This window comes from Oncorhynchus mykiss, chromosome 12 (assembly GCF_057628025.1).
Source record: "Oncorhynchus mykiss isolate SJ-2025 chromosome 12, ASM5762802v1, whole genome shotgun sequence".
In the NCBI taxonomy this organism is placed as follows: Eukaryota; Metazoa; Chordata; class Actinopteri; order Salmoniformes; family Salmonidae; genus Oncorhynchus; species Oncorhynchus mykiss.
In genome coordinates this window covers 33,230,336-33,246,439 of record NC_143033.1, presented here as the reverse complement: position 1 = coordinate 33,246,439, position 16,104 = coordinate 33,230,336, and the positions used below count along the sequence as shown (strand labels likewise).

The 16,104-nt window shown below is 42.9% G+C and overlaps 1 protein-coding gene across 1 annotated transcript in view; it reads right to left on the bottom strand.

Annotated features, from left to right (window-relative positions):
* LOC110537469 (protein EURL homolog) overlaps nt 1–11,000 on the bottom strand; it is a 31,286-nt gene extending 20,286 nt beyond the window's left edge. Inside the window, exons 1-2 of the mRNA XM_021623530.3 lie at nt 10,438–11,000; nt 4,313–4,440 (exon numbers count right to left, since the gene is read on the bottom strand). Of these exons, the coding sequence (XP_021479205.1) occupies nt 4,313–4,439 (127 nt within the window). The 5' untranslated portion in view covers nt 4,440; nt 10,438–11,000. The remainder of the gene's footprint in view (nt 1–4,312; nt 4,441–10,437) is intronic.
* Nucleotides 11,001–16,104: the final 5,104 nt, after the last annotated feature.

Sequence of the window (16,104 nt, the reverse complement as noted above, 5' to 3'; positions counted from 1 at the left end):
TGCCTTTCCAAATCATGTCCAATCAATTGAATTTACAACAGGTGGACTCCAAACAAGTTGTAGAAACATCAAGGATGATCAATGGAAACAGGATGCACCAGAGCTCAATTTCAAGTCTCATAGCAAAGGGTCTGAAAAGTTATGTGAATTAGCTATTTTTCATAAATGTGCAACAATTACTAAAAAACTGTTTTTGCTTCGTCATTATGGGGTATTGTATGTAGATTGAGGAAAAACAACTTTGTCAAATGTCAAGGCGTCTGAATACTTTCCAAATGAACTGTATATAGCCTATGTACCCGAAAGATTAATGGTATGCGTGTTTTAATGACGAATTGAGATTGAGAAATAAAATAGCTCCTTGTAAATCATAGCCACCAAAGTTAATACGCGATTGCATTGTTGCGCAATGACTGGATTTTAAAACCATATTGAATTATTGCAATGGTTTGTTTATTTGTCAATTAATCCCATAAAGGATGGGGTTGCCAATTTGACGCGAACATTTTTAAAAATTCATTCATTCAGCAGGTTTCACTCCAGTAGCCTACAGGCTTTTTGAGGAGTTCTCGAGCTGCCTGACAGGTGGTACGCTATTCCACTCCTCAAACTTGACTCTGTATGATGTGCGCGTGATAAATAAGATGCACGACGACAACAAAAATACACACGTGCCAATTGATTTCCCAATAGACCAACAAGGATGACAATTTTTGCATTTTTTTATGCATTTTTGGCAGCTAACCGATTAACATCACTACCAACCAGGGCCTAAAATTAACACCCGACACCTGCGGGTAGGGCTCCACAGTGTGAGCATTTCACTGGCATATGTGAATAAAAATAGTAAAGTATGATCACATTTATAGTAAATGCTAAAGTAGCTGGTTTCAAAGTATTTCTGTTGTTTTGTTTCATAGCTGGTCAATTAAATCGCACAAAGTCAAAGAACTACAAATCCTATATAGCCTATTCCACCTCGCGCTGAAACACTGCCTGGGGACTGTGCGAACATGAAGAGCTGAGTGAAAGATTCATATTCATAAGCGCTGCGCACAGGCATAAAAGTTAGTCTAATTTACTTGAAACGAAAATCTACTGAAGTGAGACTTTGTCCTTGTGTTTCTTGGCTAGTTACATTAATTTGTTCACAAGCTAGGTTGTTTTTCTATGTTTGAGTTTCAACTGCTATGGAAGAGAAGACCACACTTCTACAAGTCAGACTCAATCTCACAGGCACAAACATGACTAGAGTCACGCTACCACAACCTCCCACCCTTAAAAGGGGCAAGTGAAAATGTTTGACTCATGTGTTATTTTGGTTAAAAGTTTTTTTTAAATGTAATTAAAATATACCACATTACTTCTTACTAGTATTATAATAATTTTATAAACATTACAAAGCGTGCTCATCTGTTTTATGTGTTTTGTTGGTGTAATTCTAAACAGGGGAAAAAATATTTTGGCTGGTAAAAAAATATGAATGGCAGGAGGACCCAAAAGTTAACTGCTTCTCAAATGTAATGTTTTATGCGTTCTCCACACTCTCGTCCTAACAAGAACGTACTAAACAGAACTTCCTCAGAGAGTGTACTCTGAGCATGAGTGTGGAACATGCTAGTATGCATATTGAGAAACACCCTGTACTTACGCGTGGCCTCCTCTACTCTGAGCAACTTGGACAGAGAGCAGTTCCCTCCCGGTCTACCTTAATGAAGTCAAGCAGAATCAGATGAGCCGTGGGCATTAGCCTAGATAGGAATTTAACCTAGAAGATCAGTGGGCATCTAGCGTGGCCAGGGAGAAATTCAACAGAAAGCAGGGCCTAGTCACAGATCCCTCCCATATATCACTATTATTACTGCTGCCCTCACCCCCACCCATGTGCCATCCCTGGCTGCCTCTTAACTACTGCTAAATGGCCAGAGGCTGCACAGGCTGTATCCAAATCTCTGCGACAATAGCCTATACAGGCTTATCTGGATACAGACACACAGTGGAGCAACAATGGTAACACTTTGTGACAGACTGGGGCATCTGCACATGATGTTCAACTCCACAATCATGCTCTTTCTGGGACTCTACTGCAGTAGAATAATCAATAAAAACTCCACCTGGAACAAACAGGATATATTCCCTTTTCTCAGTCAGGATATATTCCCACAGTTCCGGGATTCGATAAAGGCTCAATGCATGCAAAGTACATACAGTCAGGTCCAAAATTATTGTCTCACTTAATCAAGATGAGCAACAAACAAAAAAAAATACTACATAAAATACACATACTGAGCTACACTATATGACCAAGAGTACATGGACACCAGCTCATCGAACATCTCATTCTAAAATCATAGGCATTAATATTGAGTTGGTCTCCCCTTTTCTGCTATATCGGCATGGCCGATTAATTAGGGCCGATTTCAAGTTCACAACAATCGGTAATCAGCATTTTTGGACGCCTCTACAAACTGCGTGGCAGACTGATCACCTGTTACGCAAGTGCAGCAAGGAGCCAAGGTACGTTGCTAGCTAGCATTAAACGTATCTTATAAAATTTTTGGTCCTCCAATAATCAGTAGCGGCATTGAAAAATCATAATCTGCTGACCTCTAATTGGGACATTGCTATGGGCACTTGCTTCCATTCAACAACAAGAGCATTAGTGAGGTCGAGCACTGATGTTGGGCGATTAGGCCTGGCTCGCAGTCGGTGTTCAAATTCATCCTAAAGGTGTTCAATGGGGTTGAGGTCATCTCGATAAACCAGTTCTGTATGGACCTCGCTTTGTGGACGGGGGAAATTGTCATGTTGAAACAGGAAAGGGCCTTCCTCAAACTGTTACCACAAAGTTTGCTGTTCTGTTAAGATTCCCCCTCACTAGAATTATGAAAAACAGCCCCAGAACATTATTCCTCCTCCACCAAACTTTACAGTTGGCACTACGCATTGGGGCAGGTAGTCTTCCCCTGGCATCCTCCAAATCTTATGACGGTGCTATGTTGAAAGTCACGGCGCTCTTTAGAAAGGCGATTCTAATGCCAATGTTTGTCTATGGAGATTGCATGGCGGTGCACTCGATTTTATACACCAGTCAGCAACGGGTGTAGCTGAAATAGCCAACTCCACCAATTTGAAGGGGTGTCCACAAACTTGATTATCTATAGTGTATGTTGAATGCGCAACAAAATTGGGAAATTGCTCAGAGTAAGATTTTGTTTAACAATACTTTTTCTCTCTCAAAAACATAGAGGGTCAAAATGATTATAAACAATACCTCACCCTGCGAGGATAACAGCACTGAGCCTTTTTCTCAAATGTTTTATGAGATTGGAGAATACATTGGGAAGGATATTAGACCATTCCTCCATACAAAATCTTTTCAGATCCTTGATATCCTTAGTGTGCGCTTATGGACTGCCCTTTCAATTCATTCCACAGGTTTTTAATGGGATTTGAGTCGGGAGACAGACGGCCATTGCAAAATGTTGATTTTGTGGTCAATCAAATTTTAAAAACCTGGATTTTGATGTGTGCTTGAGGTTATCGTCTTGCCGGAAGATCCACTTGTTACCAAGTTTCAGCCTCCTGGTAGAGCCAACCAGGTTTTTGGCAAAAATGTCTCGGTACTTGGTCAAGTTTATGATGCTGTTGACTTTAACAACCAGTGGAAGCAAAATAGCCACATAGCATCAAAGATCCACAACCATATTTTACAGAAGGTATGGGGTCTTTCCTGCTTATGCATCCTTCTTTCAATGCAAATCTCACCACTGGTGTGCATGGCCAAAGACCTCTGTTTTCAAATGTAAACGCCCGGGGCCTCATTTATAAATGCTACGTACGTACAAAATATGCCTCATAACATGCGTGCGACAGTTGGCCTACACACAGTTTCTAGTGGTTGAAGTACTGCCCTGCAAGAATGCAGAAGTAGCCAGTAAAAAAAAAAAGAAGACAAAACTATGTCAAGTTTTGCCCCTTAGTAACTTTCTCACTCATCCTTATTCATGATTCATGTAGGCATTGCGTGCTAGGAATATGGGTCCAAATACTTAACTTGACTACTTTATTTATAAGAATATTTAGGGGTGTCAATTTTGACCAGTACCTACCTACCTTTGAGAAAAATAAATAAATTACTTGTTAAACTAAAACTATTGTAATAGATTAAAATAATTACTTATTTTATACAGTCAATATTGCTCATCATTATCAAGGGTGTCAATTTCAGACCCCACTGTATATTGACCACTTTTGTTTGCTCTTCATTCCCACTTGCTCAACAAGCCCTGGGGACTGGCGCCTCGCTCACCTTCGATGCTGAGCTCAAAGCAGACATGGCAGAAGGACATGGTCCCCGTGTCGGTCTCCAGCTTGCAGACACCGCAGATGTTGTCGTCGTTTAGGTCGATGTTGACAAACTGCTCCGCTTTGTCCATACTGTCTCAAATTGAAAAACAAACAGAGACAAGAGCACATGGCAAGACATGAGGCATGAAGGGCTTGCACAACATCTAAATGTCAAAACAAATGTTGGAAGTCAAGAGTCCTCCTTCATTCTTGAACAGAATCTCTTTCAAACTAACGTCTTGGCTTGTATTAGTTAGATGGAAAAATAACACTCACGTTAGTGGCTCATCACGAGAATGTCATTACTATGCTGATAGTAGCGAGAGTTATGGTTTGCTCAAGGCAGTGCCCTGTAAGCATTATGCCTCATGAAATATCAAGACATTGAAGAAGATAGGAATAAAATTTTTTGAGAGGAGAGATTTTTGCTGATTTTCAGGTGACAACAGGATGGAACAACTTTTAGAACGCGTATGAAAAAGTCGTAGGAGTACTGGCATGTAAACGAGGACCCAACAGTGATCTCTCACAGAGAAAGAAAATAGTGTGTCTGGTGACCCATGTAAATGGTAAATTAGCTTACCCCGGCTTACATAAGGTGACCATTCCAGAATGTGATAACCAAGGGGGTTATTCATTACAATGTGCATATAATGTTAGTATTTCTGTTCCAGGACACTTGTCTTCCCTGCGTTTATCTAAGGATTACAGAACAAAACTGCAAAATGAGATTAAAATGAATAAGCAGGGGCACACATTTTAGGTTTCCATTCTTCTTTCACACTGTTTCTAAATATTATCAGCATCATTTGACATTTGAAAACGACTCCTGGTAAAAAGTGAAAATGTGTATGTAATAGGACTGAGAATTGCCAGGGACCTTACGAAACGATATTATCACGATACTTTAATTGCCAATACGATATGTATTGCAATCCTTCCGAATCTATAAGCAATTGCGATACGACAGATTTTATTGCAATTCAATGTTCCAAACATATTGCTCACCATATGTCTCCTGCAGAGGGGCAAGAGAGTCAGGAAAAAACAAGTATCAGTAGCTAGGTTCCCATCCAATTGGCGACAGATTTTCATCTGAATATTCTACACTGAACAAAAATAAAAACACAACATGCAACAATTTCAAAGATTTGACTGAGTTAAAGTTCATAAGGAAATCAGTTAATTTAAATAAATCCATGAATCTATGGATTTCACGTCTTTGAATACAGATATGTGTCTGTTGGTCACAGATACCTTAAAGATAGGGGCGTGGATCAGAAAACCAATCAGTATCTGGTGCGACCACCATTTATTTGCCTCATGTAGTGCGACACATCGTGCAGAGTTGATCAGGCTGTTGATTGTGGCCTGTGGAATGTTGTCCCACTCCTCAATGGCTGTGCAAAGTTACTGGATATTGGCGGGAACTGGAACACGCTGACGTACACGTCGATTCAGAGCATCCCAAACATGCTCAATGGGTGACATGTCTGGTGAGTATGTAGGCCATGGAAGAACTAGGACATTTTCAGCTTGAACGAATTGTGTACAGATCTTTGCGACATGTGGCTGTGCATTATACTGAAACATGAGGTGATAGCGGTGGACGAATGGCACGACAATGGGCCTCAAGAGCACACTTCTCCAGCGTAGGTGAGCATTTGACCACTGAAGTCGGTTACGACGTCTAACTGCAGTCATGTCAAGACCCCGGTAAGGACGACGAGCACGCTGATGAGCTTCCCTGAGATGGTTTCTGACAGTTTGTGCAGAAATTTGCCGTTTGTGCAAACAAACAGTTTTATCAGCTGTTCGGGTGGCTGGTGAGGAAGGTGAAGACGCAGAATGTGGATGTCCTGGGTTGGCATGGTTACATGTGATCTGCAGTTGTTAGGCCTGTTGGACGTACTGCTAAACTCTTAAAAACAACGGAGACGGCTTATGGTAGAGAAATTAACATAAAAGTCTCTGGCAACAGCTCCAGTGGACCTTGCTGCAGTCAGCATGCCAATCGCACACTACAACTTGAGACATTGTGGGGCCTCCCGGGTGGCACAGTGGTTAAGGGCGCTGTACTGCAGCGCCAGCTGTGCCATCAGAGTCCCTGGGTTCGCGCCCAGGCTCTGTTGTAACCGGCAGCGACCGGGAGGTCCGTGGGGCGACGCACAATTGGCCTAGCGTCGTCCGGGTTAGGGAGGGATTGGCCGGTAGGGATCTCCTTGTCTCTGTGGCGAGCCGGGCGCAGTGCGCGCTAGCCAAGGTTGCCAGGTGCACGGTGTAGCCTCCGACACATTGGTGCGGCTGGCTTCCGGGTTGGATGCGCGCTGTGTTAAGAAGCAGTACGGCTGGTTGGGTTGTGTATCGGAGGACGCATGACATTCAGCCTTCGTCTCTCCCGAGCCCGTACAGGAGTTGTAGCAATGAGACAAGATAGTAGCTACTACAACAATTGGATACCACGAAATTGGGGAGAAAAAGGGGTAAAACTAAAAAAATATATACAAAAAATAAAAAAATTGAGACATTGTGGCATTGTGTAGTGTGACAAAACTGCACATTTTAGTGGCCTTTTATTGTCCCCAGCATATATTGCAGATACAGTTGCCAGAAATGGTTACTTATCGACCGGTCCCCAAATCAATATAATTGGTTCAGAGTTTGTTTTGATATTTCAACCTGCGTGTCCTGATCGTGTCTGGTGTGGGGGGCCAAAATCAAAATGCAGATGTATGTGCGCGGTCTAGTCAGCATGTTAGCCGATCCACAAGAATGGAACGGTCTACCGTATCAAAAGCTTTGGTCAAGTCAATAAAAATAGCAGCACAACATTGCTTAGAATCAAGGGAAATGGTGACATTATTTAGGACCATTAAGATTGCAGTGACACATCCATAACCTGACCGGAAACTAGAGACATCAAGAAAACTTCTCAGTAGTCAACTGGCTGGTTTTTCCAAAACTTTTGATTAACAGGGAAAAAATAGAAATTGGCCTATAACAGTTAGAATCAGCTTGATCTCCACCTTTAAATAAAGGATGCACTGTGGCTGCCTTCCAAGCAATGGGAACCTCCCCAGAGAGTAAAGACAGGTTAAAAAGGTCAGAGATAGGCTCAGCAATGATAGGGGCTGTAACCTTAAAGGATCTAAACCATCTGACCCAGATGTTAATTTGGGGTCAAGTTTAAGGAGCTCCTTTAGCACCTCGGACTCAGTGACTGCCTGCAGGGAGAAACTGTAGCAGGGCAAGGGGAAAAGAGCGAGGAGCATTGGGGCTAATCACATTAGAAGGGCTGGGAGATGAGGAAATGTAGGACAGGCAAGAAGGCATGGCTGTGCCCGGTTACTATGTGGCATTACTTATTTTAGAGCAAATTCTTGCCGTTATATGAAACCCAAAACATGTGGGATCTTGTCATGCCACCTGTACTAAAAGTGAACATAAAACACAGACCCCATCCCATTACTGAGTGACTTCCCCAAATGAAGCACTCCTTGATTAACTAACATAGCTTAGGGTGACAAGACATAAAACCTAATCTAAATCTATAGATTTTCTGCATGTAAACAAAGACTAAATAACACTTAACTGTCACGTTAGTGGGTCGGTGGCTAAACAATGCTATATAAAACAATACAATCTCACCCATCATTATAAGTTCCAAATTCTGATCTTCTGATGGATAAGACCGATATCGGCAGGAAATTCAAACATCCCTGGTCTATATTTGGCACAGCAGTTATGTATACTCAGCCAGGGAGCTTGAATGAAAAGAACAGTTCAGCCTCTTTTGGGGTGTCAAACGTGCATGTTGATCCCTCGGTCTGGGAAGAGGAATCCATATCGGATGTTGGCAGCCCTGCATTTCTTGTGCAACTCATTATCCTCTTTCCGTTGGTTTATCACCTCCAAAGATCTGGACAGAAAGACACCCTGGCTCCGTTGTAGTTAAGGGGGAACTTTGGCCTCGTGATCCACTGTCATTTGCCCGACCTCGTGCACCCTGCACTTCGGGCTCCCAAGTGGCACAGCGGTCTAAGGCACTATCTCAGTGCTGGAGGCGTCACTACAGACCCTGGTTTGATTCCAGGCTGTATCAACCAGCCGTGACAGGGATTCCCAACTAAGAATTTGTTCTTAACGGACTTGCCTAGTTAAATAAAAACGTTTTAGTTTTATTTGATTGCCTTCACAGTTTCAGTCAAAGTCCCAAGACTCTGAGATATGAGCCAACCTTGTGTCCACCTTCCCGCTTTGTGAGTTTATAGCAGCTAGTAGGTCAATCGGGGTAGGTTCTGTGGGGCGCAAGTATCTTCAGCTAACTCAAATCAAGGTTTATTTGTCACGTGCGCCGAATACAACAACCTTACAGTGAAATGCTTACGTACAGGCTCTAACCAATAGTGCGAGAAAAAAAAGGTGTGTGTGTAGGTAAGTAAAGAAATAAAACAACAGTAAAAAGACATTTGAAAATAAGAGTAGCAAGGCTATATACAGACACCGGTTAGTCAGGCTTATTGAGGTAGTATGTACATGTAGGTATCGTTAAAGTGGCTATGCATATATGATGAACAGAGAGTAGCAGTAACGTAAAAAGAGGGGGTGGTGGGTGGCGGATAACCTGGTTAGCAATGCAGATAGCCCGGTTAGCCAATGTGCGGGAACACTGGTTGGTCGGGCCAATTGAGGTAGTATGTACATGAATGTACAGTTAATGTGACTATGCATATAAGATAAACAGAGAGTAGCAGCAGCGTAAAAGAGGGGTTGGGGGGGGGGGGGCACACAATACAAATAGTCCGGGTAGGAGTCTTATGGCTTGGGGGTAAAAACTGTTGAGAAGCCTTTTTGTCCCAGACTTGGCACTCCGGTACAGCTTACCATGCGGTGGTAGAGAGAACAGTCTATGAATGGGGTGGCTGGGGTCTTTGGCAATTTTTAGGGCCTTCCTCTGACACCACCTGATGTAGAGGTCCTGGATGGCAGGCAGCTTTACCCCAGTGATGTACTGGGCCATACGCACTACCCTCTGAAGTGCCTTGCGGTCGGAGGCCGAGCAATTGCCGTACCAGGCAGTGATGCAACCGGTCAGGATGCTCTCGATGTTGCAGCTGTAGAACCTTTTGAGTGTGCGTACATCGTATGTCAGCGATGTTGACATCGGTTCGTTGTGTCTCGTCCAAATTATCTTGTTTAACGACCCCTTTTTTGGTGGCATTTCCTTTAGTCATATTGTCAGACAATGATTTGAAATCATAGGCCGTGAGAGATTAAGATAAATATGTATGTTTCAATTTTGCAGAGCTCTAACAAAACACGTCTATTCCATAGCACACTCTCTAGTACCCCTTAAAATGAGTATTTTCAACTTTCATCCAGAACCTAATATGAACCGATTTCAACATCTTGAAAAGATGCATCTTCAATGTCCTGGAAAATGTGCATTTTAAACATACCTTTTTACCTTTCATTCAGAACCAACATTTAACCTAACATCTGGAAAACAGTTATTTTTTACCTATAGCAAATCAAATCTTATTAGTCACATACACGTGTTTAGCGGATGTTATTGCGGGTGTAGCGAAATGCTTGTACTATTACTAGTATATTATCGCCTAGAGCTGCAGAAAGGCAAGAACCGGCCCTGCGTGGATGATATGACTGTGTTGGAACACTAACCCTATAAAAGACCCCTTCTTTCAATGGCATGTGTAACGTACTGTTATTGAACGGAGTCCTGATCAAGAGTTAGCTAGCTCCCAAACTAACCATCTAGGCGTCCGTTACAGTGCTAGCTAGATACCAACACATTGAACTAGTTACGTAGTTAGCTGAGTGAATGGCTAACCAGCTAGCTACTGTAGACGACTTAGGTTGCTGCTAGCAAAACCTTGTTCTGACACTGCTGCCAGTACTGACTAGCCGTGCTAGCCAACATAGATAACGTTAACTGAATCGTGACCCATTATCTGGTCGTCAAGTTCAATAATGTCCAGCAGGAGCCAAACAAAATTATAGTAGCGATTAAACATGGCAATGTAATACAATGTAGCTAGCTATTTATTCTGTTTAACGGCCATTTACCTTGTAATCCTTTGTCAAATCTTCAGGGGAATTCGCGGGTATTTGGTTTCCCTTTACCTCAGTCCTTGAGCGCCTGTAGGGCAGTAAAGTGTTGTTGATGGTAGCTCGCAGAACAGCACATTACTTTCAGTGGAGGGGAAACCCCCCACATTTTCGGAACGAACTACTTATACATCAGCGGGTGTGTTATTATATCAATACAGATTAAATGCAAATCGTTCTGCATATATAATACATTACACACTTTTGAAATAAATAAACAATTTTATGTCGATGTATGATCTAGGATCATCATTATTCGAGCTCTATATTAGCCTTTTCAAATGTATTCCGCTTGATTAAACCCCTTTAGACTTGGTATATTTAACAATCGTCAACAGAATAGAGGAAAATTGTTCGAACAATAGAATAATAGCCACATGTATGACCTAATATGATTACATAGGGGAAATGTTTACGCTATAATTTGGTATTCAGATTTTAATAACGAAGCGAGCGAAATATGAGAAGAGAAACTGATCTATCAACGACCGGACTGTCCAACACCCCTTTCATTTTCGTTTCACATGAAGTCACACGTGGGGATTCCTTTCATGAAAAGAACTATGGTGGATTCCCATTATTGTCAACAAGGATACAGAAGAACTCCTTTCGAACAATGACACCTATTCCATGCTAGAATTATACTGTAGTGTGGTAAAATAAGAATTTTTACATTCAGCATCACTCCATTGAGGGAAATGTAGTATTATTTCTAACAAAGATGTTTTATTTATTTATTTAACTAGGCAAGTCAGTTAAGAACAAATTCTTATTTACAATGACGGCCTACTAAAAGGCCTGCGGGGACGGGGGCTGGGATTAAAAATAAATACAATTAAAATATAGGACAAATCACACATAATGACAAGAGAGACAACACTACATAAAGCGAGACCTAAGACAACATAGCATGGCAGCAACACATGACAACACAGCATGGTAGCAACACAACATAGTAGCAGAACAAAACTGGGTAAACATTTTTTTATTTCACCTTTATTTAACCAGGTAGGCTAGTTGAGAACAAGTTCTCATTTGCAACTGCGACCTGGCCAATATAAAGCATAGCAGTGTGAACAGACAACAACATGGAGTAAACAATAAACAAGTCAATAAAAATAATCTATATACATTGTGTGCAAAAGGCATGAGGAGGTAGGCAATAAATAGGCCATAGGAGTGAATAATTACAATTTAGCAGATTAACACTGGAGTAATAAATGATCAGATGAACATGTGCAGGTAGAGATACTGGTGTGCAAAACAGCAGAAAAGTAAATAAAATAAAAACAGTATGGGGATGAGGTAGATAAATTGGGTGGGCTACATACCGATGGACTTACAGTGCCTTGCGAAAGTATTCGGCCCCCTTGAACTTTGCGACCTTTTGCCACATTTCAGGCTTCAAACATAAAGATATAAAACTGTATTTTTTGTGAAGAATCAACAACAAGTGGGACAATATCATGAAGTGGAACGACATTTATTGGATATTTCAAACTTTTTTAACAAATCAAAAACTGAAAAATTGGGCGTGCAAAATTATTCAGCCCCCTTAAGTTAATACTTTGTAGCGCCACCTTTTGCTGCGATTACAGCTGTAAGTCGCTTGGGGTATGTCTCTATCAGTTTTGCACATCGAGAGACTGGAATTTTTTCCCATTCCTACTTGCAAAACAGCTCAAGCTCAGTGAGGTTGGATGGAGAGCATTTGTGAACAGCAGTTTTCAGTTCTTTCCACAGATTCTCGATTGGATTCAGGTCTGGACTTTGACTTGGCCATTCTAACACCTGGATATGTTTATTTTTGAACCATTCCATTGTAGATTTTGCTTTATGTTTTGGATCATTGTCTTGTTGGAAGACAAATCTCCGTCCCAGTCTCAGGTCTTTTGCAGACTCCATCAGGTTTTCTTCCAGAATGGTCCTGTATTTGGCTCCATCCATCTTCCCATCAATTTTAACCATCTTCCCTGTCCCTGCTGAAGAAAAGCAGGCCCAAACCATGATGCTGCCACCATCATGTTTGACAGTGGGGATGGTGTGTTCAGCTGTGTTGCTTTTACGCCAAACATAACGTTTTGCATTATTGCCAAAAAGTTCAGTTTTGGTTTCATCTGACCAGAGCACCTTCTTCCACATGTTTGGTGTGTCTCCCAGGTGGCTTGTGGAAAACTTTAAACGACACTTTTTATGGATATCTTTAAGAAATGGCTTTCTTCTTGCCACTCTTCCATAAAGGCCAGATTTGTGCAATATACGATTGTTGTCCTATGGACAGAGTCTCCCACCTCAGCTGTAGATCTCTGCAGTTCATCCAGAGTGATCATGGGCCTCTTGGCTGCATCCTCTGATCAGTCTTCTCCTTGTATGAGCTGAAAGTTTAGAGGGACGGCCAGGTCTTGGTAGATTTGCAGTGGTCTGATACTCCTTCCATTTCAATATTATCGCTTGCACAGTGCTCCTTGGGATGTTTAAAGCTTGGGAAATCTTTTTGTATCCAAATCCGTCTTTAAACTTCTTCACAACAGTATCTCGGACCTGCCTGGTGTGTTCCTTGTTCTTCATGATGCTCTCTGCGCTTTTAACGGACCTCTGAGACTATCACAGTGCAGGTGCATTTATACGGAGACTTGATTACACACAGGTGGATTGTATTTATCATCATTAGTCATTTAGGTCAACATTGGATCATTCAGAGATCCTCACTGAACTTCTGGAGACAATTTGCTGCACTGAAAGTAAAGGGGCTGAATAATTTTGCACGCCCAATTTTTCAGTTTTTGATTTGTTAAAAAGGTTTGATATATCCAATAAATGTCGTTCCACTTCATGATTGTGTCCCACTTGTTGTTGATTCTTCACAAAAAAATACAGTTTTATATCTTTATGTTTGAAGCCTGAAATGTGGCAAAAGGTCGCAAAGTTCAAGGGGCCCGAATACTTTCGCAAGGCACTGTATGTACAGCTGCAGCGATCAGTTAGCTGCTCAGATAGCAGATGTTTAAAGTTGGTGAGGGAGATAAAAGTCTCCAACTTCAGAGATTTTTGCAATTCGTTCCAGTCGCAGGCAGCAGAGAACTGGAAGGAAAGGTGGCCAAATGAGGTTCTGGCTTTAGGGATGATCAGTGAGACACACCTGCTGGCGTGTGCTACGGATGGGTGTTGCCATCGTGACCAGTGAACTGAGATAAGGCGGAGCTTTACCTAGCATAGACTTGTAGATGACCTAGAGCCAATGGGTCTGGCGACGAACATGTAGCGAGGGCCAGCCGACTAGAGCATACAGGTCGCAGTGGTGGGTGGTATAAGGTGCTTTAGTAACAAAACGAATGGCACTGTGATAAACTGCATCCAGTTTGCTGAGTAGAGTATTGGAAGCTATTTTGTAGATGACATCGCCAAAGTCGAGGATCGGTAGGATAGTCAGTTTTACTAGGGTAAGTTTTGCGGCGTGAGTGAAGGAGGCTTTGTTGCGAAATAGAAAGCCGACTCTAGATTTGATTTTGGATTGGAGATGTTTGATATGAGTCTGGAAGGAGAGTTTGCAGTCTAGCCAGACACCTAGGTACTTATAGATGTCCACATATTCTAGGTCGGAACCATCCAGGGTGGTGATGCTAGTCGGGCGTGCGGATGCAGGCAGCGAGCGGTTGAAAAGCATACATTTGGTTTTACTAGCGTTTAAGGGCAGTTGGAGGCCACGGAAGGAGTGTTGTATGGCATTGAAGCTCGTTTGGAGGTTAAATAGCACAGTGTCCAAGGAAGGGCCAGAAGTATACAGAATGGTGTCGTCTGCGTAGAGGTGGATCAGGGAATCGCCCGCAGCAAGAGCAACATCATTGATATATACAGAGAAAAGAGTTGGCCCGAGAATTGAACCCTGTGGTACCCCCATAGAGACTGCCAGAGGACTGGACAACATGCCCTCCGATTTGACACACTGAACTCTGTCTGCAAAGTAGTTGGTGAACCAGGCAAGGCAGTCATTAGAAAAACCGAGGCTACTGAGTTTGCCGATAAGAATATGGTGATTGACAGAGTCGAAAGCCTTGGCCAGGTCGATGAAGACGGCTGCACAGTACTGTCTTTTATCGATGGCGGTTATGATATCGTTTAGTATCTTGAGCGTGGCTGAGGTGCACCCGTGACCGGCTCGGAAACCGGATTGCACAGCGGAGAAGGTACGGTGGGATTCGAGATGGTCAGTGATCTGTTTGTTGACTTGGCTTTCGAAGACCTTAGATAGGCAGGGCAGGATGGATATAGGTATGTAACAGTTTGGGTCCAGGGTGTCTCCCCCTTTGAAGAGGGGGATGATCGCGGCAGCTTTCCAACCCTTGGGGATCTCAGATGATACGAAGGAGAGGTTGAACAGGCTGGTGATAGGGGTTGCGACAATGGCGGCAGACAGTTTCAGAAATAGAGGGTCCAGATTGTCAAGCCCAGCTGATTTGTATGGGTCCAGGTTTTGCAGCTCTTTCAGAACATCTGCTATCTGGATTTGGGTAAAGGAGAAGCTGGGGAGGCGTGGGCGAGTAGTTGTTGGGGGGGTTGGAGTAGCCAAGAAAAAGGCATGGCCAGCCGTTGAGAAATGCTTGTTGAGGTTTTCGATTATCACGGATTTATCGGTGGTGACCGTGTTACCTGGCCTCAGTGCAGTGGGCAGCTGGGAGGAGGTGCTCTCGTTCTCCATGGACTTTACAGTGTCCCAGAACTTTTTGGAGTTAGAGCTACAGGATGCAAATTTCTGCTTGAAAAAGCTGGCCTTTGCTTTCCTGACTGACTGCGTGTATTGGTTCCTGACTTCCCTGAACAGTTGCATATCGTGGGCACTATTCGATGCTATTGCAGTCTGCCACAGGATGTTTTTGTGCTGGTCGAGGGCAGTCAGGTCTGGAGTGAACCAATGGCTATATCTGTTCTTAGTTCTGCATTTTTTGAATGGAGCATGCTTGTCTAAGATGGTGAGGAAGTTACTTTTAAAGAATGACCAGGCATCCTCAACTGACGGGATGAGGTCAATATCCTTCCAGGATACCCGGGCCAGGTCAATTAGAAAGGCCTGCTCGCAGAAGTGTTTTAGGGAGCGTTTGACAGTGATGAGGGGTGGTCGTTTGACCGCGGACCCATAGCGGATACAGGCAATGAGGCAGTGATCGCTGAGATCCTGGTTGAAGACAGCAGAGGTGTATTTGGAGGGCAAGTTGGTCAGGATAATGTCAATTAGGGTGCCCATGTTTACGGATTTAGGGTTGTACCTCCTTGATGATTTGTGTGAGATTGAGGGCATCTAGCTTAGATTGTAGGACTGTCGGGGTGTTAAGCATATCCCAGTTTAGGTCACCTAACAGAACAAACTCTGAAGCTAGATGGGGGGCGATCAATTCACAGATGGTGTCCAGGGCACAGCTGGGAGCTGAGGGGGGTCGGTAGCAGGCGGCAACAGTGAGAGACTTATTTCTGGAGAGATTAATTTTTAAAATTAGAAGTTCGAACTGTTTGGGCATAGACCTGGAAAGTATGACAGCCTGCAAAGTTCTATCTCTGCAGTAGATTGCAACTCCTCCCTCTTTGGCAGTTCTATCTTGACTGAAAGTGTTATAGTTGGGTATGGAAATCTCA